Source organism: Nelumbo nucifera, chromosome 8 (assembly GCF_055504915.1).
Source record: "Nelumbo nucifera cultivar China Antique chromosome 8, China Antique-T2T, whole genome shotgun sequence".
NCBI classification, from domain to species: domain Eukaryota; kingdom Viridiplantae; phylum Streptophyta; class Magnoliopsida; order Proteales; family Nelumbonaceae; genus Nelumbo; species Nelumbo nucifera.
Window position 1 is genome coordinate 51,476,904 of NC_142656.1, and position 27,944 is coordinate 51,504,847.

Consider the following 27,944-nt stretch of genomic DNA (forward strand, 5'->3'; position numbering starts at 1 on the left):
ATCTAATCCATTTAAGGGGCAAGCCAGATGTTTAGCTGCAGATTTACGTGGGACACATCGCGCATTAACTGCATGGCTGTCGATAATTTGTAACAAGGAGTTACTTCTCTTGTTTTATTTCTCTTTGAGTTATAACTAGTTTCTTTCCATTTAGTTGGTTTTTGTTATGGATTTTAATGTAACTAAACTGGAAAACCAGCACCCCATCTTCTAGTTCTCTTAGATCCTTCTGCTCTTATCGTTTTCTCTGCTTTTTAGTTTGAAGCTGTTGTTTTGTCTTTTCCGGTTCCTTAAGCCTCTCCTTCTCTGGTGTCCCTTTTCCTTTTGCTCTCTCACTCCTTTCCCTTTCCCTTTCCTGTCTCATTGATGCTTTAAACGATGCCTTCCAACAAATGCTTCATGGCAACGGTCCGGTTGAAGTAGCTGACATCCAGCATCTCATCCCTCCAGATGCCCACCAACAATGGCATCTCTCTTTAATCTGTCGTTTATTCCTGCGTCTAACCGATCAGTTTGATGAAGTTGTTCAAGGGTTGTATGATCTTTGGAATCTTGATGATGAAAGTTTACTCCTAGCTCCTTTCCATAGGGGTCACTTTCATCTTAACTTTCGCTATAGGGCAGATTATGACAGAATTCTAAATAATGGGCTTTGGACCCTCAATGGTCAATGGATTCTCATGCAGCCTTGGTTTTCCTCTCGGTTGCCATAGTTACCCCTCTCTTTGAGTGTATAGGGCCAGCCAAATTTGTCACTGTAAATCAAAACTTTATCAGAACAAAAGTCACCCTCTCAGTTTTGCAGCCTCTTAAAACAGGCTATTTTGTCAGTGTCACAAATTGGATCACCTACCGTTATGACGATCTGCCTTGGACCTGTTATATCTGTGGAAAAATAGGTCACATGTTTCGTCGTTGTTCTCAACCTTTACCCCAAACAGGAGGAAGGTCTTTTGACCAATACTTCAGTAGATGCAGCATGATTCATCCAGGGCCATGGCTTCGAGCAGAGCTGGCTCTGAGACATTCTTGGAAAAGATCATCCCTATGCAACCACCTTAACATCCTGTTCAGCGTAATCAGGGTACTTCCAATCAGCAGGAACCTTTGAGTCATGCCCTTACTCTTGCTACCTTACCTGCTCCCACGATTTCTGTTCCTTCCATGCCTTCCTCTTCTGTTGGGCCTCTCCGTGTGTCAGCAAGCACTTATCACCTCACTGAGGACACCCAACTACTCCTGAACCGGGTCCTAGATGATCCTGCGAAACCCTCTTCCTCTCATGGTAAAAGACCCCAGTTGGATTTACTGGCAAATCTAGAAATTGCTTCTTCCCCTGACATACCAACCTATGATAGACCTGACAACTGCCTAGCTGTAATAGAGGAGCACACTATTCATGTGAATCAGATAAATTCTAAGGCTCTGTCCGGGATTTGGAAGATAATGACTCGGTAAGTCTGCATTTGGCTCTAGTTCATGACATCTTGTTTCTGTTATCAGCCTTGGAACTGTCGTGGGGCCAACCTCCTCAAGGCAGTTCAAGGATTCAAGGATTTTGTCCACCATTTTAATCCTACTGTGAGACAAAAGCCCCTGACAATGATATTTTTATTCTCTCCAATTCTTTAAGATATCCGAACTCTCATGTCATCTCCCCTGAACGATACGCAGGAGGTATAGCCGTTCTTTGGAAATCAGGTTTTTGTGTTTCTGTGTATAGAGCTTCTGATAGGTATGTTTTTCTCCTCATTCAATCTTCTAAAGGTTCCAGGCTGTTAGGACTTTTGTATGGCCCTCTAGTGAAACATCACAGAAATTTTTTATGGAGGGATTCAAATTCCTGGTTATGTACAGTTTCCTTGCCTTTTTTAATGTTAATGATCTTTCTTCCAACCGGTTATTTAAGTTGACCTCTCGTGAATATAGGAATTTCATTTATAAGCTTAACTTGTTAGAATTAAATATTCGAGGGGGAGGTGTTTCCTGGTCAAATAAACGTGCTAAGGGTTTCATAACTCGTAGAATTTACCTAAATCTTTTAGGTTCTTTGAAATGTGGCTGCCAGAACCCTCATGTCATCAAATTATCTCAGAGTCTTGGAATTCCAATCCCTCGGGTTTTGCAGCCTTTAAGTTTTCTAAGAAATTAGAAGCTGTGAAAAAAGATTCCATCCTCTGGAAAAACAAAGTTTTTGTTCAACATCAAGCAAAACTCAAGCTTCTAGAAGCAAAAATTGTTAAAGCTGAACAACTAAATTCATCCCATCTTTTGGATCAGCTTTACTTGGATTATGATAAAACCACTCATCAATTAGAGAGCCTTTGGAGATAGAAATCCAGACAGACTTAGGAGACAGGAATACCAACTTCTTCCACAAAAGCACCCCGTTTAGAAGGAAACGGAACTCCAATGAAGGCATCAAAGATGATCAAAACACTTGACAAATCTCCCATGAAAACATCACTTCATTTTTTCTGGATTACTTTGAATCCCTGTATTCTTCTCAGAATCCCTCTAATTTAGCTAAGTTGTCTGAAATTATCACCCCTGTCATTTCTGAGCAAGAGAACAATATGCTCCTTCGTCCTCCTTCCCTTGAGGAAGTAAAATTAGCTCCTTTTTCCACAGGGAGTCTTAAAGCCCCGGGTCCGGATGGGATGCCCGCTTTGTTTTTTAAACAATTATGGGATTAGATGGGGCCGGATCTAGTCTCTCTTGTCCAAGAATTCTTTTAGATTAAAAAACTGCTTAAAATATTGAATCACATCTTCATCTGCCTCATCCCAAAGAAGGTGGACTGCACCAAAGTTCAGGATTTCCGACCAATCGATCTTTGCATTGTTACCTGTAAAGTCATAGCAAAGGTGTTAACTAATCGTATCCGCCTGATCCTTGGCAAGTTTATTGCCCCCAACCAAGTGGCTTTTGTTCCAGGGAGGCAAATGGCTGATAATTCCATTCTAACTCAGCCTGAGACATAAAAGAAAAGGGACTAGCCACTTAGCTATCAAGTTAGACATGTCCAAGGCTTATGATAGGCTAGAATGGAACTTCCTTCTCAAAGTTTTGTCTCGACTCTTTTTGTGATATCATTAAGGAATGCATTTCAACTATCTCTTACTCTATGTTAATAAATGGGTTTGCTAAGGGGAATTTCAAGCCTTCTCGGGGTCTCCATCAAGGAGAGCCTCTTTCTCCCTACCTTTTCATTATTGGCATGGAAGCAATCTCTAGGCTTCTATTTAAAGCTGAATAGGAGGGAAAAATCCAAGGCATTTCTCTCTCGGCCTTTGCTCCCAAAATTTCCCACCTTTCTTTTGCCGATGGCATTATGCTTTTCCTCAGAGCTCATAGAACTGATCTGGATAATCTAAAGCAAGTCCTTAATTCCTTCCAAGAAGTTTCAGGCCAAACCATTAACTTTGGCAAATCAGGAATCTTTTGTAGCAAAAATATCCACCCAAGGCTCCAGCGGATGATTAGTAGGCACTTAAAAATCAAACCCTTGAACCATAATTCTAAATATCTTGGCCTTCCTCTGTTTTGGGCAAGAAATAGACATGATAGTCTAAATTATGTTTCGGAAAATTTACATGCTAAACTCAGTAGATGGAAAACCTTGACAATCAACCAGGCTGGCAAGGCGGTGCTCATCCAATCTGCCCTCCAATCCGTGCCCCTTCATGCCAGTCTCATCAATTTTCCCAATAAAACCACTACTTCTATTGAGAAAACTATTTGTAATTTCTGGTGGGGCATCTCAGATAAAAATAAACACCCGTTAAGATGGTGCTCTTGGGATACCCTTTCTTTACCAAAATCTCACAGAGGCTTGGGCTTCAAGAATCTAAGTTTGATGAACCAGAGTCTCCTAAAGAAAGTGGCTTGGCGGTTCCTTAATGAAAAAGACAGACTTTGGGCTAGGTGCTGGAAAGCCAAATACCTAACGAAAAATGAAAACTTTCCCTACTCTATTCCTACCTCAAGTTCCTTATACTGGAAAGCTATTGGTCCCCATTTAAGGATCTTAGCTCTAGAATTTGTCCATCTGGTTCATGAGGATTCTTCCTTTCCTCTTTACCAAAGCCCCTGGATTCAGTCTTAGAGCCAGTTTGCCTGGCCTTCCCAGCCTTTGCTCCATCATCTTAGCTGTGCCTCTATTGCAGATCTTATTCAAGAAGGTCAGTGGAATACAGATATCATTCAGGTTTCCTTTCCCAACTCTGAAATGGAGAAAATTCTCAGAACCCCCATCTATCCCTCCATCAATAACACCTCTTGGGTCTGGGTGCACCATAGCTCAGCGAAATTCTCAGTCAAGTTAAATTACAGAAAGAGGTTGCAAGCTTCTCTTCCCTCTCTAAACTCAGACCTCAATTTTAGCCTTAAGCATATGTGGAAGCTGCCCATTCCCTCCCATTACCAATTATTTCTTTTGCGTATCGTAAAAAATTTTCTCAGTCAAAGGAAATTATCATCTTCAAAATGACCAGAATTTGTGTGCTTTTTGCAGTTCTGAAATTGAGGATCTTCACCATTTACTTATTAATTGCAATTTTGCCCAATCAGTCTTATTTTCAAACCATTAGAATTTCCATTTTCACATCTTATTTAAGGGTAATTTTCCCGTGGGTTTCAAGTTTCTGTATGACCTCATTGATGACCACAATACTTTCTTACAAATTCTAGGTTGGCTACCTTTAAGTATATTTGGCGGGCTAGAAATGAACAGGTCTTTCAGAATAAATTACCCTCTTTGACTAAAGTGGTCAAAACTGTAAAGTCCCATTTTAATCTTTTGATTCATCAAAACCATGGTCATTCCCCCCTCCTCTTAATCTTCACGATCAGAATATCTTGGATATAACCTTGAGTCTCCAAATTAACTTTATTGTGTTCACTGATGCAGGAAAGATTTCGGATTCATTATATACTGATGAGGAGTAAGTTGGCCCGACCTAGCAACCGAGGTACACGTGGACGCGGTCAGTCACTAGGATGACAACTCAGCAAGGGAGCCTCGCCAACATCCCGGTTGCTCGGGAGCTTGAGCACCTTGGCATAAAGGCACATCGGCACCTAATTTAGTTCGGGGCCAAAGAGCTGAAGTGTTAGTTTGGGGCTAAAGAACCGAAGCGCCACGAAATCGACTCCAGAAGCTTCTCTAACGTACTCCGAATTCCCCGGGATCATGATGTTTATTAACAAGGCTCATCTTCACTCCGCCCAAATCGGAGGGAATTGATAAACCTTATCAACTGGCACATAGCTCTCTTTCGGAAACAGAACGGATCTTACCTATACAGCCCAGAGATCCCGGAGCTTTTTCGTAAGATTCATGACTACTCAGCTATATAAGGGCATCAATCCTCAAAGCGAAGGTACGCGCGATTATTTGCTTACTAGCACTCTAGCATTCAAGTATTCAGCTTGCATCTACAATATAGTACTGACTTAAGCATCGTAGCGGCCTCGTCGGGTTAGCCACCCCAGGTTCTCTAATCCTTTATTTTGCATCTTGTTCCAGCTCGCCACGTGACTAGGGCCCAGGTCATCTTCCAGCTACGAATATCCAGATCGTTCATTATCAATTGGCGTCGTCTATGGGAACCGATCAAAAGGTCATCACAATCTCGGTTGAAATTTTAGCTTTCGATCTATCTAAATGGATTCTTCCAGCAACACTGGGAAAAGCATTGAGATGAACATCACCGAGGTGCAAGATCAGCAATCAACCTTCCCCCAAGGCCCCACGATATGCATCGACCAGTTTACTATTCCCCTCACGGCTTCAGGGGTCCCGTTACTATCCGTACCACAGGGCACCATGCAAGTGAGCGTCCCGCTTCCCCTAGTGGAAGTAACTTTCTCTGAGCCATTCGTGGTCCCCCCTGGAATTGAGTACTCCTAATTCCATAACTTCGTCCAATGCATCCAAACGATACAGATCCAGATGCAACAGGTCCAACAACTTCAATAATATCAGCAGTACTACATGTACCAGCAGTATCAGCAGCAGTTCCCACCACTGAGCCGAACCAGTAGCCAGTTCCACCCAGGCACCCAGGGTTGCGCCAGGACCAGAACCAGAACCGGCGTGGAACTAGTCAGGATGTCCACCGATCCCCCCATCGGGGTGAGGGGACCTTGTAGGTGCCGGTCCCTCCCAGGGGTCAGGCTTCACCTCGTGGGAGGAGAGACGGTCAGCACACCCCTCCAGTCTCACAAGGAAATTTTAGAAATACGCCCAAGGATAGTCAGCTCAACAGGGCCAACCCGCCACAACACTCCCAGCAGGAAAACAACGAATCGCGAGGAGATAACAACCAGCCCAAAGCTCGAGGTGCGAACTCGAGGCCAAACCCTTCAATGCCTCGTGATAGCCGGTGCGAACTCCAGGAGAATTTGGCAAGAAGGAACCAAGATCCACATCACGACAATGTCCATAATGATGTCGAGATACCAGATCAGACCAAGGTCAGTAGCACCAACATTGAGCCGGTGAAGAAGCAACAATGGCGACGCCGCAAGATGTGTTTCTCCTCGGCCAAAAATAGTCTGCCAGCGAAGCCAAGTCAACAAGTAGAGCAAGCTAAAGAAAGGGAAGAAGTGAGCTCGGTGACAATGAAGACTGCACCTCCCTTGCTTAGCCGGTCATCTCCCCTGTCTCTCGAGCTCCTAGCAACCCCAATGCCGAAAGACTTCAAGGTACCCCCATTAGATAAGTATGACGAGTCGTTTGACACCAACGATCACGTGGATTCTTTCCAGTGTCAAATGCACTTCGCCGGGGCTGACGAATCCTGCATGTGTATGGCCTTCTCCACCACGTTCAGGGGGGTAGACCGAACCTGGTATAGGAACCTCGCGCCAAGCTCCATCAAAAGCTAGACGCAGTTTGTCGACCTGTTCATGCGCCATTTCATTACCAGCAAGAAATGCCCGAAGTCACATGAAAGCCTTCTGAATGTGGTTTAGAGGGAAGGAGAATCAATCAGAAGCTATATTAAGCGCTTCAACGATACTTGCCTGCAGATATCAAACCTCGATCCAACGGTGTGACTCACTGTAGAAAAAAAAGGAATCACTCACAAAGAGTTCAAGTGGCATGTGGTAGCCAACAAACCAAAAGATATCACCGAGTTCCTTAAGTTGGAAGACTAGTTCATCGGTACCGAGGAGGAGATTAACCAGAAGACTGACAATCCACCGGTGGAAAAGAGGAAGAAAGAGAATGAAGGGACGAGCAATGATGGGCAGGAAAGAAAGAAGAGCAAGTCCCTGAGCAGAGGAAGAAGCAAGTCCCCTTCGCACGGGCACAAGTCAAGTTGGTGTTCCAGGACTCCGCCCGTAGAGAGAACAAATTATACACCCTTGAATGCTAACCGAGGAGAGATCTTAATGGCTATTAAGGAATCCTCCTTCATCAAATGGCCTCCCAGAATAAGGGGAGACCCGGCAACAAGAAATCTGAATGTCAACTACCATTTCCACCGATATCATGGACACAATACTTAAAATTGCAAAAATCTCCATGATGAGATTGAAAAACTTATCTGTCGCGGGTACCTAAAGAATTACATCTTGCGAGAAGAGAGGGGGCAGGCAAACCGACAGGGGGATCGTCAGGGGACCAGAGGAGGAATGTCCCTGAGACTAGTAGGCAGAATGAGCAGCCACCTCGGCAATTGCCAGAGGAGAGGCCAATTAGCAGAGTGATCAATATGACCACCGATGGGTCCATCATTGTGGGATGTACATCAGCAACTGGGTGGACCTCAGTTTGCGAATTGGAGAATAAAAGCAAAAACCCACCAAAGCGATCCTACGACTCTTGTGAAAACTGGTCGCACTCCCTTCGAGGAATAATTTCGGTGGAGAGCAGTTTTTGGCATCCACAAAGTTTATAAACCACATCTAGTCCGTGCGTTCCCGACACCCGATCTGGTTTTTTCCACTGAGACACATGGGTTACGTTGGTTCGACCAAAAAAATCGGGAGGTGAACCAAAAAGTCGGGCCAACCTGCTTGTGCTGACCGTAAACTCCTCGCATCGGGGTTGCGACCCTTGGCACGAGGAGTGGGGGGAAATTTATGAGGAGTAAGTTGGCCCGACCTAGCAACAAGGTACATGTGGACGCGGTCAGTTACTAGGATGACAACTCAGTAAGGGAGCCTCGCCAGCAGCCCGGGAGCTCAGGATCTTGAGAACCTCAGCATACGGTCATCTCAACATAGAGGCACCTTGGCACCTAATTTAGTTCGGGGCCAAAGAATCGAAGCGCCATGAAATCAACTCCATAAGCTTCTCCAACGGACTCCGTATTCCTTGGGATCACGACGTTTATTAACAAGGCTCATCCTCACTCCACCCGAATCGGAGGGAATTGATAAACCTTATCAACTGGCACATTGCTCTCCTTCGGAAATGGAACGGATCTTATCTATACAACCCAGAGATCCCAAACCTTTTTCATAAGATTCATGACTACTCAGCTATATAAGGGCATCGATCCTCAAAGCAAAGGTACGTGTAATTATTTGCTCACTAGCACTCTAGCATTCAAGTATTCAACTCGCATCCACAATACAATACTGACTTAAGCATCAGAGCGGCCTCGCCGGGTTAGCCACCCCGGGTTCTCTAATCCTTTATTTTGCAGCTTGGTCCAGCTCGCCACGCGACTAGGGCCCAAGTCATCTTCTAGCTAGGAATATCCATATCACACACTATCATATACTTTTGGCATCATCATCTTATCAAACAATGTATCTTGTTTAAAGATTTTAGGAGGTCGTACTTCTGAAATTTGGACAGTTTTTCAAGCTGAATTATTTGCTCAAAGAGCTTCGAAGTTGGACTTTTGATAAAATTTGTGTTTGAGCTTCGAAGTTGGACTTTTGATGAAATTTGTGTTTGTGTTGACTCCCAAGATCTGATAAGAGTGTTCAACGATCATAAGAACTATATATCCTTGGTCGAGCCATTGGCTGATTTTGCAATCTTTTCTCCTCATTCAGAACTTGAACTCTATTAAATTTATGTGCATAAGTAGGCGTTATAACTCTGCTGCCCATGAGGTATCCCAGTTGGCTAAAAATCATCCATCTTCCTTTTTTCTTAGTAACCACTATCTTCAAGGGATGCCTCGGGTTGATGATTGTACTTCTATCTCCTTTTGTTAATATACTATATTTACCTTTCAGAAACAAGTTTTTCAATTTTGCTTACTTCATTTTTTATGGCAAGCCCAACCATTATGTCTATGAGTAACAAAAGCCTTTAAGCAAAAATAAAATCTACAGTGTAACAGTAAAATTCTATGAGCAAGAAGGTATTTTTAGTCTAGTTATAAGAAAACATTTTAATAAATGAGATATAGCTACGACATATGATAAATAGTTATTTAAGAACAAAAAAAATAGTTATCTTGAGAAATGGCACAGTAAGAACAAAATTAATATTCAACCCAAAGTAGTAAATTTTAGTAAAACTAAAAAAAAATTGCAGGAGAACAAAATAAATTTTTAGCACACAATAGCACAGAATAAATTTTTGTAAAGATATCACAATTGTACTAAGTAGTCAAAACAACCAGTCCTTTGGTTTAGATTAACATAGTCTTCCTCAAACACTTAAGTGATTAATTCTGAAAAAAAATCTTATTAAATATTACCCAAATGTTCTTCCAAGGGTTGAAACCTTGTATAGATCGATGTTTGTAATAGAGATCTCAAACCTTTGCATGATTTTATCACTATAACTCTTCAAATAAAAAAAAATGGATTCCTTTAATGTCAAGGGATGACAAATGAATCCGAAAATGATTTGAAAATGCTTCTATGACCCACCCAACCCACCCGCTTAAAAATCCACCCATACCCACCCATTAAGATGAGGGTCATTATGGGTCGAATCACCCATTAGAGTCAAGGTGGAGTTGGGTCGAGGGTACTCATTGGGTTGTAAAGGGTTAGGGTCGGTTGAGTCGAGAGAAGGGTCGAAGGGGTTAGGACTAGGGTGGAGAGTATTCTGCGAATGACTAGGTTGAGGGGAGAAAGTTCTGGTTGTTGTTCTCAATGTCGGTGACTAGTGATTCTCTCTCTCTCTTCTCCCTTCTCAGTGTCGACCTCTGTTTTTCTTTCTTTCTTTCTTCTTTTTCTTCTTCTTCTCCTCCTCTTTGTATGTCTGTTCTTTCCGCCATGGCAGAGCAAGTGACAGATCTGAGTTCCCTGAGCTGTGTTCATTGTTTGAAGAGATCGCACTAGATCTGAGTTCCCAAACACAGATCTACTGAAGAGATCACACTAGATCTGGCTCAAATCTTGTGAAGACAGATCTGAGTTTGCCTAGATCCAGGGCAAAGGTCGCACTAGGTTTGATTCAAATATTTATCGTTTTCCTCTATGAAGATAGATCTGGGTTCATAAAATAGATCCACGGTAGAGGTCGCGCTAAATCTGGTTCAAGCTTCATTGTCTTCTGTGAAGACAACTTTGAGTTTGCCAAACAGATCTACCATAGAAATTGTAGTATATCTAGTTAAACCCAAACTTTGGATTCTTGATTGATACATTATCAATAAAATTGTTTGGTGTCTATGCATCTTATTATATTAATAGTAATATATTCTTTTATATACATCATTAAAATATAGTATATATATTTATGCATTATTTGTTGTTATTTCCCCTTTAATTTAATATTATTAATATATTTATGAAATTTGTATATATTTTCCTATCATATCCATGCATTTCCAAAGTGTATCAGGATCTGTATCCATATCCAAGTTGTCCGAAATGATACCCGATACTAATACATGAATTCTTGATCTTTTTACTTTAGAGAGTTGATATAGTGTAGCACATGCACATGTACACCATATATATCATAGCTTTGATACCAATGAAAATACAGGATCTTAATAGAAATAAAATACAAACAAATTCAGATATTGCATATAAATAAGATGTACATAACTCTTTATGGTTCCTTTAACACTTGAGCCTAACTTTGAATTTGCAAAGGAGAACAATCTGAATTAAGTTGAATTCTTAGAGATTTTTGATAGCCTTCCGATAAATAGAAAAAATTGTATATGTATGTGTGATCTCTACTCTACCTTTCATACATTTTTACCACAATGTCTCTCTTAAGAAGTAAGAATATTGAACTGTTGGCAAACATAACATCATAAACATTGACCTGTTTTGCCCATGATCATGGTTCTATAACCCGAACACTCAACTCATTTTAAGCTAAAACATCATGTCGTTGACTTAGTCAAAGGTTAAATGGATCCAACTCGATTAAATCTAATAACCACCTTGTGAACATGTCAAATATAGTTCAGAGAAAACATATTTTATTTTTTTAACTAGAAAATAAAAAATATAAATAGTCTGTATTGTAGTATGTTCACAAGAATGATATTAACAAACTTCTCCATCAATGATGGCCAGTGGATTATCCTACATATTGAGAATTTCAAAATGTGAGCCTATGCTCACTCGTTCCAACAACACTAAACCTTTGGAACCACAATTATATGACATCATTCGGCCATGTCCTACAATTGATTCTAAATATGATTTAAATTTTATCTCTTTTTTTATTTATTAATATAAGAATGTGTTCTCACTCCACATGTGAGACTAGATTTTAAAAGAATCTAAAGTATAATGTAAGATATTGCAAGTGTGCAAAAATGTATAATTCATGAGTCAGAGATAACTGTTAATCCTTTAAGGTTGGTTTATACCCAACCCTAGAAAACCTATAAGTATTACTGTAACTTCATAGATTGTGTGTTTGTGATGACAAGTATGATTATTAGATGTATTGACTTACATTTGCATATGTGTAGGGAAATGACATCGAGGAGGAGAAGTATTGCAAATTTTTAAATGGACAATTCCTATAGTTACTTGAGATGAAGCCAAGTCAATGAGGAACAATGTAATAAATCTAGAAAACCACATTGAAAAACTAGAGAAGTTGGTTGTTAAAGGATTGAAGGCTCTGAAGCCTTCTCAGTAGTTATTTACCAAATGACTCAAAACTATGCAGATTTTGTCAATTAATTTTATGATTGTGTTTGTATTTGTCTTGTATATGTACATGAATTAGTATTTAGGTGTAAGAACTAATTACTAGTATTTAGGTGCATGAATTGACACCTATGTTTTGGTAAATTTGATTTTCGAATGTAATGTGTTATGGATATGTTGTAAAATAGGAGTTAAAATGCCTTCTATGTCATAGTGACACTTGCAAAAATTATAACATATAAACATTCCAAAAGTAAGCACATGAATTTCATAATTTGTATGGCCTTAAATTCAGCTGATCAACAGATTGATACTAATTCAATTATGTAAACTTAGTGATGAATTGCATTTTTACATAAATGCCATGTTTACAAGGTTATGTTTTTACTTGAATTCAATGAGTGATTCACTTCTACTATTTTATTTTTTCTTTTCATTTAAAGTAAAGCAAGTTGAAATTATTGTCATTCGTCAAATAGGAACACAAGGCGAAGCAAATTAGAATTTTCATTTGATTTAATTGAAAGTAATTTATTGTTGGGTGCAAGAGAATTATCATCTATTTCCTAGTGTTGGATGCTTAGTTTGAATCAAATGAAAGCCCTTAGCCTATTGCTCACAGTTTGGATACTTTAAAGAAAGAATAAAGTATATATTGCAGCTAGAATATATGATTAGGGGGGATTAATGAAGCAAAGAGAGTGGTTGGATTTCAAGTCTAGGTGACTTTTTTGCATTAGTTTCATTGTTGCAAACTTTTTCTAATATCTCCATTGACTAGGAGATGCATCTTCTTTAGTAAATGTCATCAATGATCTACTAACCATAGAAGAAGAGAAATGGAATTTGATAAAGTTTATAATTGTTTATAAATCAAATCGACATATATGATATATATATTGATGCTCCAAGTACATGCAGAGGCAAATGACTGAGATCTTCATGTATCAAACCTGCATGCAAAGAGAGAATAATAGCAGCTGCGTATAGGATCCAAGACACCAACCTCTCGAAGAAAGTGTAAGAGAGAACTGCTTAATCTAATTAGAGCCGAAGCTGAGAGGATATTTTCCCTTCTCAGTAAAGAACTTATGTCGTGTGTGAGAAGCACTTGGGAGTGATCCCTTATATAGTTGCTTCTCCAATGTTAAGTTCCCTGTTATTAGGAACAAATAGTAACCAGAATAACCAATTGAGATAAGTGTTCCTCAATAGTAAAATTCATGCTCCATCAGATTTGAGACAGGTGACTCATGTTGACCAAGGATCTAACCATTTGGTCATCTAGTCTACACTATGTCAAATGGATATCCATTGACCCAATAAGACCTGAAATATGGATCCGAATAATCCAACAATATTGGTATCTCCATGCATAAAAATGTTTTCAAATAAACAATCAAATAAATTTGTTTTTATAGAAAATAAATAAATAGGTAATAATTTAAAATGAATGATTGTGTGTGAAAGTGTTGCATGGAGATAACCATAAAATAATCATCTTCCATCAACATGTGGCTTGTCACATGGCCATTGGATATTCCAACATGTTGAGGATTAAACGAGGGCCTATGGCCACTCTACCATCATCTCCCACTTGGCCAGTTAGGCCTGAGATGAATAAGTGTCAACCAACCCCATTGCTTTAACGTGACTTACATAATCTGTAATTGCAATGGGTTTAGTCAAGGGGTCAGCAATCATATCTTTTGTAGGCACATATTCTACCAGAATCTCATTCCGTTGGTAGACATCATATAAATACTAGTAATGGAGATCTATGTGTTTCCCTTTAGGGTCGATCTCACCATTTTTAATTGTCTTAATGGCAGCTTGGTTGTCATTGAAGATCTTCACAACTCCTATTGGCACATCAGGAATTCGGAGTTCTTCCAAAAATCTCCTAATCCAAACTGCTTCAGATGTCGCAGAGCTACAAGAGATAAACTCAGCTTCCATGGTGAATTTAGCTACACAAATTTGTTTCTTGCTTGTCCATGAGACAACACCTCCTCCTAAGAGGAATAAGTACCCGATTGTGGATTTTCTATCATCCGGGTCACCTGCAAAATCTGCATCACAATAACCCAGTAACTCTAAATCGTTTTCATGATAGGTTAATTTGAAGTGTTTTGTTAACTGCAAATATCTAAATATTCTTTTAACAGTCTTCCAATGTATTTTACCTGGGTGACTTTGGTACCTACTAACAAGACCTACTGCATATGAGATATCTGGTCTTGTGCAAAGCATGACATACATCAACCTACCAATAGCTTGAGCATAGGGTCTATACTTCATTTTATCTATTTCTTCATCATTAGTGGGAGCCATATCTCTACTTAATTTGGTTCCTTTACAAATTGGAGTTTCAACTCCATTACAATCTTTCATATTGAATTTTCTTAGGATTTTTTCCAAGTAATGCTCTTGTGAAAGAGTTAAGGTTTTAGTGTTCCTATCTCTTTCTATTTTAATTCCAAGTACATAACTTGCATCACCCATGTCCTTCATTTCAAAGTTGGTTTTTAACCAATCTTTGGTTTCATTAATCATAGACACATCATTTTCAGTAATAAGAATATCATCTACATATAATGAAAGAACAACAAAACTGCTCTCACTATTCAAAGAGTAAACACAATGATCAAACGGATTAGGTATAAATCCAAGTTTTGAGATTGCTTCATGGAAGGTATGGTACCACATCCTAGAGAACTGTTTTAAACCATATAATGATTTCTTTAATTTATATACTTTATTTTCTTGTCCCTCTATTACATAACCTTTGGATTGAGTCATGTATATTTCTTCATTCAGCTTTCCATTCAGAAAAACAGTATTGACATCTAATTGGCACAACTTTAAGTTCAAAAAAGCAATTAAGGAAATTAGGATTCTAATAGAGGTAAACTTGGCAACTAGAGAGTAAGTCTCCTCATAATCAATCCCGTCTACTTTGGTGTACCCTTTTGCTACTAATCTTTCCTTATAATTTTCTATAGACCCATCAGCATTGAGTTTTCTCTTTAATATCCATTTACACCCTATAGGTTTCCTATTCTTGGGTAAATCAACTAATTCTCAAATCTGATTTTTATTTATTGAGTCTAGCTCTTCTTGTATAGTTTCACACCACTTTTCTTTATCAGGTGCATCCATAGAATCTTCAAAGTCAATTGGATCATCAAGAGACTCTTCATTCAAGTAGGTATAATAATCTTTTAATCTTGATGAAGGGAATCTTTCTCTTTGAATTCTACCTAAGGTGTCATTATTAGGTGAAACTTGTCTATCAGGTGCAGTCTCAACTTCTATAATTTCTTTATTTAATTCAAATAAGCTAGGTAAATGTTTATTATCCTCAATTGATCTTCTAGAAAAACAACATCCTTGCTTTCTATTAATTCAACGGTTCCATCAAAATTATGATTAACAAACCTATACCCTTTGCTATTATCACTATACCCTATAAAGGTACACCTTAGACTCTTGTTATCTAACTTGCTTCTTTGCTGATTTGGCACTCTTACATAGGCACTAGCCCCCCAAATTTTGATGTCAGTTAGGTCTGGTTTTCTATCAGTCCACATTTCATGGGGTGTTAAGCTATTAACTTTAGTTGGAACCTTATTTAGGATATACACAGCAGTACCTAAGGCCTCTCCCCAAAAGTGTGTTTCTAAACTTGAGTGAGATAACATTGATCTCACCATGTCCAACAAAATCCTATTTCTCCGTTCAGCCACTCCATTTTGTTGTGGTGTGAAGGACATGGTTAATTGGTTTATAATTTCATTTTGTGTACAAAAGTCACTAAATAGGTTAGAGATATATTCTCCACCTCTATCACTCCTAAGAGTTTTTATTTTTCTACTTATTTGGTTTTCTACAAGTGTTTTATATTCTTTAAATTTCTCTAAGACTTCTGATTTTCTTTTAATTAGATACACAAAACCAAATCTGGAGAAATCATCTATAAAAGTTATAAAATATTCCATACCCCTATGTGTTTTTACGTTCAAATGGCCACAATCATCAGAGTGTATTATAGTCAATAATTCCTCTGATTTCTTTCCTTTCTTAAAAGGGAGCCAAGTCATTTTTCCACTAAGGCATGGTTCACAATAATTGAAATTCATTTCTATCTTGGGAATTAAGCCATTGGTGCTCATTCTCATCATTTTATCTTTGTTTATGTGACAAAGTCTCATGTGCCATATGTATGCATTTTCATTAACATGATAAGCACAATCATAACTAGAAAGAGCATCAACTTTATTGATAGTCAAACGATACAATCCATCAGACTTATTCCCAAACATTAAAACTCTACTATGCTTTCCTATGGTCACTTTTCCTCCCCTGAAACATATATCAAAATCCTTCTCATCTAACAGAGGTACAAACAACAAATTTCTCCTAAAATTAGGTGCATACAATACATCATTAAAGATTAAATTTGTGTTCTCATTTATAGAGATCTTCACTTTTCCGGTTCCAAGTACATCAGTGTAGGTGTTGTTTCCCATTAAAATTTTGTGTTCTCCTATCTTCATTTCCTTCAATTCCAGGAACATCTCTTTAGTTTTGCAAATATGCTTAGAGGATCCAGAATTTATGCACCAATCAGAAAATTCCAATCATTAAGAGATATTTATGCTTCATGTAGCTTTGCTTTGTATGTTTCTAACCCCACTTGTTATGATGAAGCTGCAGAAAGTCAAGTTCGGCAGGATGCAATGAAAGAAGAGATGTCGGCTATTGAAAGAAATGAAACTTGGGAGTTTATCAATCTACCGGAAGGCAAGAATATTATTGGGCTCAAGTGGGTGCACAGAACAAAGTATCATGCTGACGGTACTATATAGAAACACAAAGCTCGATTGGTGGCGAAAGGGTACTCTTAGCAGCAAGGTGTTGACTTCAAAGAAACCTTTTTTCCAGTTGCTCGTTTTGAAACATTAAGAACCTTTCTAGCCTTGGCTGCACAATTAAATTGAGTTGTGTACCAGTTTGATGTTAAATCCGCCTTTTTGAATGGAGAACTAGATGAAGAGGTGTATGTTTCTCAACCTGAAGGTTTTGTTAGTGGCGCTGACAGCAAAGTTTACAGGTTAAAGAAGGTTTTATATGGCCTAAAGCAAGCCCCGCGAGCTTGGTATAGCAAGACCGACTCCTACTTTCAGGAGAATGGATTTGAAAGGAGTAAAAATGAGCCAACACTTTATGTAAAGAAGCGAGGTAATTCTGATTTTTTGGTGGTGTGTCTTTATGTTGATGACATAATTTATATGGGATCTTGTAAGTCTCTTGTTGAGGAGTTTAAGTCTTGCATGATGAAAAAATTTAAGATGTCAAATTTGGGTTTGTTGCATTATTTTCTTGGTTTGGAGGTAAACCAAAGTGCAGATGGGATTTTTATTTCTCAAAGAAAATAACCTAATGATTTGTTGAAAATGTTCAATATATTAAACTGTAAAATAGCTCCAACTCCCATGAATGTGAATGAGACACTCGTAGCTAATGATGGCACCGAAATGACGAGTGCGAGGTATTTTAGAAGTATGATTGGCGGTTTGAACTACTTGTCTCACACAATGCCTGATATAGCATTCTCAGTCAGCGTTGTTTCTAGATTTATGCATAGCCCAACAATGCATCACCTCGGGGCAGCAAAGAGGATCATTCGTTATGTTGTTGGAACTGTTGATTTTGGAATTTGGTACTCAAAAGTATCAGATTTCAAACTTTTGGGTTTTACTAACAGTGATTGCGTAGGTTGTTTGGATGATAGAAAAAGCACTTCCGCTATGTTTTCTCCCTTGGTTAGGGTGCTATTTCATGGAGTTCAAAGAAGCAAGAGACCGTGGCCTTGTCATCATCTAAAGCAGAATATGTTGTTGCAACGACATCAGTTTGTCAAGCAGTTTGGCTAAAGAGATTGTTAGCTGATTTTTGCCAAGTTCAAGAAGGTTCAACTCAAGTGTTTTGTGACAACAAGGCAACAATCGCTATGGCGAAAAATCCAGCTTTCTACAGCAGAACCAAGCACATTGACATCCACTATCATTTCATCTGAAATCTAGTCATTGAAGGAACAAGAGCAATGAAGCATTGTGGGACCAATGAGCAAGTAGCTGATGTTCTTACCAAGTCACTAGCTCGTGCCAGGCACGAGTTCTTCAGACTACAGATGGGAGTAATAAGTTGTGAAGCAAGGGGGAGTGTTGAATAGTTAGTGGGAATGTTGAGTAGTGCTTCAAACTTAGTGGGAATGTTGAATAGTTAGTGGGTGATTTACTTCCTAATTGTTAGGCATTATTTTTGAGTTAGTGGACCATGTTTATCCACTTTCTAATTTAATTGCTTATTTTTAGCTAAGGTTACTTTTGCTGTAAGCCTATTTATTTGGACCCCAGACGTTACTTTTTTTAGAACATGAATAGAATTGGTTGTGGCTTTGATTTTTAGCATAAAATTTCAATCCCCCAAAGAAATTAGACTAGAAAGTGGCATTATTTCTTTGGCTCCAATACCATAGAAATTGTTGGGGGATTGAAATTTTATGCTGAAAAAACAAAGCCACAACCAATTCTATTTGTCTTCTAAAAAAAGTAATGTTTGGGGTCCAAATAAATAGGCTTACAGCAAAACTAACCTTAGCTAAAAATAAGCAATTAAACTAGAAAGTGGATAAACATGGTCCACTAACTCAAAAATAATGCCTAACAATTAGGAAGTAAATCACCCACTAAATATTCAACATTCCCACTAAGTTTGAAGCACTACTCAACACTCCCCCTTGCTTCAAAACTTGTTACTCCCATCTGCAGTCTGAAGAACTCGTGCCTGGCACGTGGCAGTGACTTGGTAAGAACATCAGCTACTTGTTCATTGGTCCCACAATGCTTCATTGCTCTTGTTCCATCAGCAACCAGATTTTGGATGAAATGATAGCAGATGTCAATGTGCTTTGTTCTGTTGTGGAAATTTGAATTTTTCGCCATAGCGATTGTTGCCTTGTTATCACAAAACACTTGAGTTGCACCTTCTTGAACTTGGCAAAAATCAGTTAACAATCTCCTTAGCCAAACTACTTGACAAACTGATGTCGTTGCAACAACATATTATGCTTCAGATGATGACAAGGCCACGATCTCTTGCTTCTTTGAACTCCATGAAATAGCACCCGAACCAAGGGAGAAAACATAGCGGAAGTGCTTTTTCTATCATCCAAACAACATGCCCAATCACTGTCAATAAAACCCAAAAGTTTGAAATCTGATACTTTTGAGTACCAAATTCCAAAATCAACAGTTCCAGCAACACAACGAAGGATCCTCTTTGCTGCCCCGAGGTAATGCATTGTTGGGCTATGCATAAATCTAGAAACAACGCTGACTAAGAATGTTATATCAGGCCTTGTGTGAGACAAGTAGTTCAAACCACTAACCATATTTCTAAAATACCTCGCACTTGCCATTCCAGTGCCATCATTAGCTACGAGTGTCTTATTCACATTCATGGGAGTTAGAGTTGTTTTACAGTTTAACATATTGAACATTTTCAACAAATCATTAGCTTATTTTCTTTGAGAAATAAAAATCCCATCTGCACTTTGGTTCACCTCTAAACCAAGAAAATAATGCAACAAACCCAAATCTGACATCTCAAAATTTTTCATCATGCAAGACTTAAATTCCTCAACAAGAGACTCACAACACCCCATATAAATTATGTCATCAACATAAAAACACACCACCAAAAAATCAGAATTACCTCGTTTCTTCACATAAAGTGTTGGCTCATTTTTACTCCTTTCAAATCCATTCTCCTGAAAGTAGGAGTCGATCTTGTTATACCAAGCTCGCGGGGCTTGCTTTAGGCCATATAAAGCCTTCTTTAACCTGTAAACTTTGCTGACATCGCTACTAACAAAACCTTCAGGTTGAGAAACATACACCTCTTCATCTAGTTTTCTATTCAAAAAGGCGGATTTAACATCAAACTGGTACACAACCCAATTTAATTGTACAACCAAGGCTAGAAAGGTTCTCACCGTTTCAAAATGAGCAACTGGAGAAAAGGTTTCTTCGAAGTCAACACCTTCCTGCTGAGAGTACCCTTTCGCCACCAACCAAGCTTTGTGTTTCTGTATAGTACTATCAGCATGATACTTTGTTCTGTACACCCACTTGAGCCCAATAACATTCTTGCCTTCCGGTAGATTAATCAACTCCCAAGTTTCATTTCTTTCAATAGCCGACATCTCTTCTTTCATTGCATCCTACCAAACTTGACTTTCTACAGCTTCATCATAACAAGTGGAGTCAGAAACATACAAAGCAAAGCTACATGAAGCATAAAGATCCCTTAATGATTGGAATTTTCTTGGAGGTGTTTCACTAGAAGAACTTGAAGATGTGGACTGCAAGCTTGTTGGAGTAGATGCGCTACTGTTGCTGGAGGGAGATGAGTGAATGGTTGAGATGCTGCTACCAGCATATGAACTAGCTGGTTCTGGAGGTTCTATCACAGGGGTTATACTAGCATCTTCTGTAACTTGAGGTGTTGTAGGTGTTGCATTGTCGTTGTTCTAGGCCCAAGTTTCTTCTTCGTTGAACTTAACATCCCTGCTTATAATTATTTTGCCACTTACAAGGTTATACAACCTATATGCTTTGGATTGAGGGATATAGCCAACAAAAATGCATTTTTTTTAATTTTTCATCAAGTTTGTTGTGAGTTGGAGAAGTGACCAAGGCATAGGCTATACAACCAAAAATTTTTAAGTGGCTTACCCGCGGCTTTCTACCCTTCCAAGTTTCATATGGGGTCCGGTTCAAGACAGCCTTTGTAGGTGAGATATTGAGAAGGTATACTACTGTTTCCATTGCTTCTTCCTAGAATTGATTAGGAACACCACTTGCCTTCATCATGCTTCTTGCCATTTCAACCACCATTTGAGTCTTCCACTCAGCCACACCATTTTGCTCCATTGTGTACGGTGCTGTCAACTCCCTGTGAATGCCATTTTCCTCACAAAAAACATTAAATTCATTAGAGCTAAATTCACCACCCCTATTAGAACGGAGCACCTTTATACAACGCCCACTTTGCTTCTCCACTAATGTTTTAGATTTCTTGAAAGTTTCAAAAGTTTCTGATTTGAATTTCAAGAAATACACCCAACTCATACAGCTGTAATCATCACAAAATAACAAAAACTATTTGCTTCCACCAAATGACTCAATACTCATTGGACCACACACATCAGCATGTACCAATTCAAGACATTCAGAAGCCCTCCATGACTTGTCTATAGGAAATGAATTTCTACTTTATTTACCATAGACACAGCCCTCACAAAAATCAAGACCATCAATTTTCGGCAACCCAACAACCATATTTTTTTAAGCCAACAATTTCAGCCCTTTCATATTTAAATGCCCATAAAACAAATGCCATATTTTTGCATCACTAGCTCTAACAATCAAGGCACAATTTCTTACTTCAGAGACTCTTAACGGAAACATTTATTTTGTGCCATAGGAATGCTAACTATTATATGTCATGTTTTCTTATCTTGAACAGAACAACAACCGTCATCAAACAAAATAAAGTATCCACCATCTACCAATTGCCCAACACTCAACAAATTATGAGCTAAATTAGGAACATATTGCACATCATGGAGGAGTTTTACATTACCTTGTGAGGTTTTGATGGCAATTGTACATTTCCCTTCAACTTGCATTTGCCTGTTGTCTCCGAGTCGAACTTCACTTTTCTGTGACTCGTCAAGTTCTTTAAAAAGAGACTTTGTTCCAGACATATGGTTTGAGCATCCACTGTCCAGAAACCACACTCCATTGGAAGCATTTTCAATAGGAGAATGAGCCATGAATAGCTTGCTCTCCTCTTCAACTTTCTTTGTAAAATTGGCTTGTTTCTGCTCATCTTTCTGCTTGGTCCAACAGTCTACTTCTTTGTGTCCCAATTTCTTGCAATATCGGCATTGGATGGTGCTTTTGTGTTGGCGTTGATCACCAAATTGGCATCTTCCTCTGCCGCCACCGCGACCTCGACCACCTCTGCTCTGTCCCCGGCCTCCTAATTTTTTTGGCTTTCCCTTGTAAGAAGACTCCCCCTTGACATGAAAAGCCTTCTCCTCAACCTTTTCATAGGATCTGCTCAGTCCAACTTCATGGGCTAACAGAGAACTCATTAATTCATCAAAAGTATAAGTAGACAACTCCTTAGACTCTTCACTTGCAGCAACTACATGATCGAATTTTGAGGTTAAACACCTCAAAACCTTACTCACAATAGTTTCATTAATAACACTTTCACCATATGACTTCATATGATTAACAATCCCATACACCTTAGATAAAAATACTTGCATAGATTCTTTTTCTTTCATGGCCAACGTTTCAAAATCACGATGAAGGGTTTGTAGTTTTACAGTAATTACCTTCTTGTCGCCCAAAAATTCTTGCTTTAAAATCTCCCATGCTTGAGTGGAGGTGCTAGCTGCTGCAATTCTTGGAAAAATTTCTTCATCAAGGGCCTGTTGAATGAGGAACAGAGCCTTTGCATCCTTCTTATAGGTTTCTCGCAACCGTTGATCAGGCTCGGTCGGATTTGTGTCTCCAAATCCCTTCTCCACCAAGTCCCATAGCTCTTGAGACTTGAACATGGCCTTCATTTTGAGGCTTCAGAAGTGATAATTTTCCCCTTTAAAGACTGGAATTAGGGGCAGAGCTGATGAATTGGTTCCGTTGCTTGCCATGGCGGAATTTCTCTCTTCTCAGTTTGCCTCACTGTGTTTCACTCAATTGGGATTCTCTCACTCTTTTTCTCTCTTACTTTGCCCAGATAGAGACCCAACGCAGATCTGATACCAAAGAAAATGTTGGGGGATTGAAATTTTATGCTAAAAATCAAAGCCACAACCAATTCTATTCATGTTCTAAAAAAAGTAATGTCTGGGGTCCAAATAAATAAGCTTACAACAAAACTAACATTAGCTAAAATTAGGCAATTAAACTAGAAAGTGGATAAACATGGTCCACTAACTCAAAAATAATGCCTAACAATTAGGAAGTAAATCATCCACTAAATATTCAACATTCTCACTAAGTTTGAAGCACTACTCAACATTCCCACTAACTATTCAACAGAGAAAACGAGTTAACTAATCACATGGGCAGCATAAGAGATAAGGCTCTCAACAAGTTGCTGATATAAAGTAGCACCTATAAGAGGTTGTTTTGATGAATTAGCACCTATAAGAGGTTCACCATCATCTTTGGAGAGCTTGATATTAAATTCAAGAGAGATATCAACTTGAGACGAACCAATTTCACCAAATCTGCAGAACCAATTTGACCAAATCAGCAGCTTACAAAGTATCCCCAAGAAGAACGAGATACCTTCAAGCCCAAAAAGTAGGTAAGAGAACCAAAATCCTTCTTAAAAGACTGATTGAGAAGATTCTTCAGATGAGTAATATCCTCATGATCATCACCAGCGATAAGAATACCATCCACATACAATAGTAGGAGAGTGATTCCTCGAGGTTGAGTATGAATAAAGAGTGGTAACTTGAGGGGCTTTGGAGAAATCCTACATCTGTAATGATTGGCCAAAACCTCTCAAATCATGTTCGAGTAGTCAGTTTAAAACCATATAGAGATCTCTAGTTCTTAATCTAATTCAGCACGATAGAACAAAACAGATTAAAGTGAACAGTATTTTAAAAGTGAAAGCGGTATTTTGTGCCTGAGGTGCAAGGCATAAGGTGCATGTCTTTTTGAAGCAAGGCACAAAAATGCAAAAAATTAAATAAATTAAAAAATACTAAACATAATATTAATTAAAAATATAAACTCAAATTTTAAAACAATTGTTTGAAAAAACTATTATCTCAAATGAAAATACATAAACCATCACATGTAAAACATATTCAAAATGAAAATGTAAAAATAAAATCAAACATAACATATAAATCATATTCAAGCATGTGATTTCAATGTCATCTTGTATTCCTAATTCTACAAGCTACCATTGTACCAAGCCCTTTGAGGCAAGTCCAAACAAATCTAAATTAGAGTCTTAAATTCTTATTTCATATGTAAAATATTAGTTTTGTAATTTTAATTTAATTCTTTGTTTTTTTTAAATGTCTTGTATTAAGGAGATGAATCAACAACATTAGCAAAAAGGGTGTTCTTAAAAAAGAGCAAAAACACAAATTTTGAAAAGGACACACCAAGCGTGTGCCTTTTGAAAGTGGTGCGCCTGGGGCCTAGGCAAGGCACATACTTTAAAATACACCTAGGCATGCCTTTTAAATCACTAGAAATGAATAGACAGTTCATACGAGAGAGTTGCTTTGGGAGGGGTTTGTCTTTTGTTGCTTCAGAAGGACAACTATCTGATATGTTTACATAAGGGGTTCCTAGGTACAAATTGCTGCAGCATGTAAGTAAGCTGGGCATGACTGACATCTATGCTCAGTTTGAGCATGAGGAGGAGTTTTGAGCTTGTGTTAATTATTATGGACCTTTTTTATTTTTATTTTATAGATAGTGGACCTTGTAATGGGCATGCTAGCCTCCTTTTATTTAATTATTCTAGCAGCTGCCCCATCAACAGTGGCATTGTAATTTCTTTACAGTTCAGTGGATTTCTCTGAAGTCTGATCGCCCAAACCCTATTTTCTTCCTCCTTTCTTGCTTTAGTTCTGAGTTTTCTTCCCTCTTTTCTTCCATTTAACCTTAGTTAAATAACAAAGATTTACTTGTCTGTTTTACTTCTCAAGTATTACTGATCAAAGTATGCTCATGCACTTACCTTTCTATTTGTTATCAGGGAACAACAAAGGTTAAAGGGCTCATTCTAGATGACACACATAGGCCAACAGATGCAGATATTGATACCAAGGCATTCAGAAAGTTGCGCAAGCTACAACTTCTACAGCTTAATTATGTAGACCTCAGAAGGGGCTATGAATATCTTCCTAGAGAACTAATATGGCTTTGTTGGCATGGCTTCCCCTTGGAATTTATACCAACCAATTTTCATCCAAAAGACCTTGTTGTTCTTGAAATGCAATATAGCAAAATTAAACATGTCTGGAAGAGAATCAAGGTTCAATAAATCCCTTTGTTGTTCTCTCTTTTGATTGATTATGAATTTAATAAAACTAAGTTCTTACTACCTTTTATCCTTTCTTCTTACAGGTTCTCAAAAATTTGAAGGTTCTTAACCATAGTCATTCCCACAACCTAACCAATACACCTGATATCTCAGGATTTCCCAATCTTGAGAGGCTAATCCTTAAAGGTTGCATAGGTCTGGTTGAGGTTCACCATTCCATTGGACTTCTTGACAAGCTTGTTCTTTTGAATTTGGAAGACTGCAGAAACCTCAGGAATCTTCCGATCAGCATTTGTAAGTTAAAATCTCTTAAAGATCTCAATCTCTCCGGTTGTCCAAATATTGGAAAATTTCCATTTCAATCACCATTTTCATCATTATGGCATTGGGTATCACGAAGAGAAAGTCCTGCTTCCATTAGTCAGTTACTAACGTCCTCATACATGTGCTCCTTAACAAGGTTAGATCTCAGTCACTTAAATATGTCAGAAGGTGCAATTCTCAATGACCTTAGGAGCTTATCCTCACTGAAAAGATTGTATCTGAGCTACAACAATTTCAATAACCTACCAGCCAGCATTAGTCACCTTTGTCAACTTAATGAGATCCAGCTGGTAAATTGCATGAGCCTTCAATCAATCCAAGAGCTTCCATCAAGTTTAGGGTCATTAAAGGCAGATGGTTGCACATTGTTGGAAAGGATATCAAACATTGGAAATTTAACCTCTTTGGAATATTTAAGTTTATGCAGAACCAATATTTGCAGTTTACCTGACAATATCAGTCAACTTTCTTGCCTCAAGTGGCTTCAGTTAGATGGATGCTCCAGGCTTCAAAAACTACCAAGGCTTCCACCATTTTTAATGGGATTATACCTACAGGACTGCACATCCATGGAAAGATTAAATTTGTCAAACTTGTGGCACATTTGGGCATTGTACCTTAATAATTGTAAGAAGCTGGTTGAGACTCAACTTCCAGAGAAGTTTGGTGGCTTTCAAATTGGTGGTTGCACCAATATGACATACACCTTTATAAAGAGTAATTTCCTGAATAAGCTCTTCCAGGTCTCTCTCTCTCACACACACACACAAATACACAATTATGATGATTATTGCTAAAACCATAACAGGGACATTTAAATGAATTTGACATTTCCGTTCCTGGAAGTGAGATTCCTACTTGGTTTAGATATAAAATTATGGGATCTGTAATATCTTTCAAGGTACCTGCAGTTGCAGGTCGTAAGCTTACAGGGTTCTTTGTATGTGCTGTTTACAACGCCCAGGCAGGCTGCAGTGCTTTTTATGATGATGCTTTCACTATTGTTAATAAAACAAAAGGTCTTAAGTGTAATGAAGGGAGGTTCTTCAATTCACGGCCCCGAATAGCATGTGGAGATCATATTTTGGTTTGCTATAGGAAAGATGTGCTTATTCATCCTCCTCTTGTAACAATCCATATAGGGGATTGGTTGGAAAGTGGAGACCAAGTGGAGCTTTCAGTAGCATGTGGCGGAAATGGAAGAGGAATCAAGGTGAAGAAGTGTGGATTCCACCTGGAATATGCGCCAAATGACAGAGGTTTTAGACTTCCACTCAGGAACTGTTGATTGATAGCAGTAGTCAGGGTCTCGTCTTATTATCCTTACTGGATGAAATGTCTCTTATTATATGTATTAACATTAATAGCTATTTGTTTACCAAAAGAATACATTAATAGCTTTTTTTTGATAAAATACTTTAGTAGCTATTCACCCTTAGCTTATCTTGATGTAAAATAGCTTTCTTAAAAGATGATTTACATCCAATTTCCATTTTTAAACTTTTTAATTCTAAACTTTGAATGAAATGCTCAAGACACTGGAAACAATTTTTTAACTGGGTATTTATAGATACAGAACACCGACTCTGCCACTTGTGTAACTAACTACATAAATATTTGACACGTGTAATATTAATATTTTTAACTCCAGAATTTGAATTGGATGGTTGACCGTTTAACCCATGATTCAATCGCGACGGGATTCTCTCTGCAAGCAAAAATTCTGCACACTGTGCCGTCTAGAAAGAGAAATAGAAAAATATGCCACTTTGTGAGCCACCTTATTACGAGATTTTAAAAACAAGTTCTCTGCAATCTACAAGAATATTCCGAATCTGTCCAGGAGATGTAAGTCTTCTCCGACAAAGAATAAATCACTAGAAGTGCATCCCCCTTTAAGACAACAAAATCGATATTCATCAGCAATACAAACTCGATGATAGCTTCAAGAAGAGCCCTGGCTTCACACTCAACAATAGAAAGAGGAGGAAAATTAATAGCTCGTCAATGAACCACAGTGATCTTTGAGAACTATAACCTCTGCTGCCTGAGTAGCATGGTTTAAAAACTGACCTGGAAATGGAACCGCATCAAACCCCAGTTAAACGGTTTTTGGGTCTAAAATCAGACCCAGAGTCAGGATTGGTTCCCAGGTCAAATAGTCCGACTGTCCAATCTGGTCCGTTTTTCAAAACTATGCTTAATAGTAGTTCATACACCATCAAAGTTTGCCTTCATCCAATTTTAAGAGGCAAGGTTTTTAACCCATCGTTGACCCAGACGGTCGAACCGTTCGAAACGTTACGTGGTCAACTTTTTGGGTCCGATTCTCATAAAACCCGAGATTTGTTAAAAAACCATTGATAAGTCAGTGAACCGAACGATCCGGATGG

The 27,944-nt window shown here is 38.5% G+C and overlaps 1 protein-coding gene across 11 annotated transcripts; it reads left to right on the plus strand.

Moving 5' to 3' along the window:
- LOC104601552 (disease resistance-like protein DSC1) lies at nt 1-26,909 on the plus strand. Of its 11 annotated transcripts, none has more exons than XM_088893663.1 (7): nt 12-1,454; nt 1,634-1,735; nt 4,913-5,384; nt 5,531-8,530; nt 11,874-14,017; nt 24,940-25,218; nt 25,311-26,909. In XM_088893663.1, exons 5-7 carry the CDS (start codon nt 13,838-13,840, stop codon nt 26,346-26,348), a joined length of 1,497 nt encoding a protein of 498 aa, XP_088749789.1. In that variant the 5' UTR covers nt 12-1,454; nt 1,634-1,735; nt 4,913-5,384; nt 5,531-8,530; nt 11,874-13,837; the 3' UTR covers nt 26,349-26,909. The 11 variants fall into 11 exon arrangements, 9 of the variants coding, with proteins under 9 accessions (XP_088749787.1, XP_088749789.1, XP_088749786.1 ...); XM_088893660.1 differs by having other exon boundaries at nt 13-1,454; nt 1,675-1,735; XM_088893664.1 differs by lacking the exon at nt 1,634-1,735 and having other exon boundaries at nt 13-1,454.
- The last annotated feature ends 1,035 nt before the right edge of the window (nt 26,910-27,944 follow it).

Excerpts from the sequence above, each read along its gene's own strand:
- LOC104601552 (XM_088893661.1), top strand. The coding sequence starts at position 13,838 with ATGTGTTTCCCTTTAGGGTCGATCTCACCATTTTTAATTGTCTTAATG. Across the intron at positions 14,018-24,939 it reads AGATAAACTCAGCTTCCATG|GGAACAACAAAGGTTAAAGG; the intron begins GTGAATTTAGCT and ends ATTTGTTATCAG. Across the intron at positions 25,219-25,310 it reads ATGTCTGGAAGAGAATCAAG|GTTCTCAAAAATTTGAAGGT; the intron begins GTTCAATAAATC and ends TTCTTCTTACAG.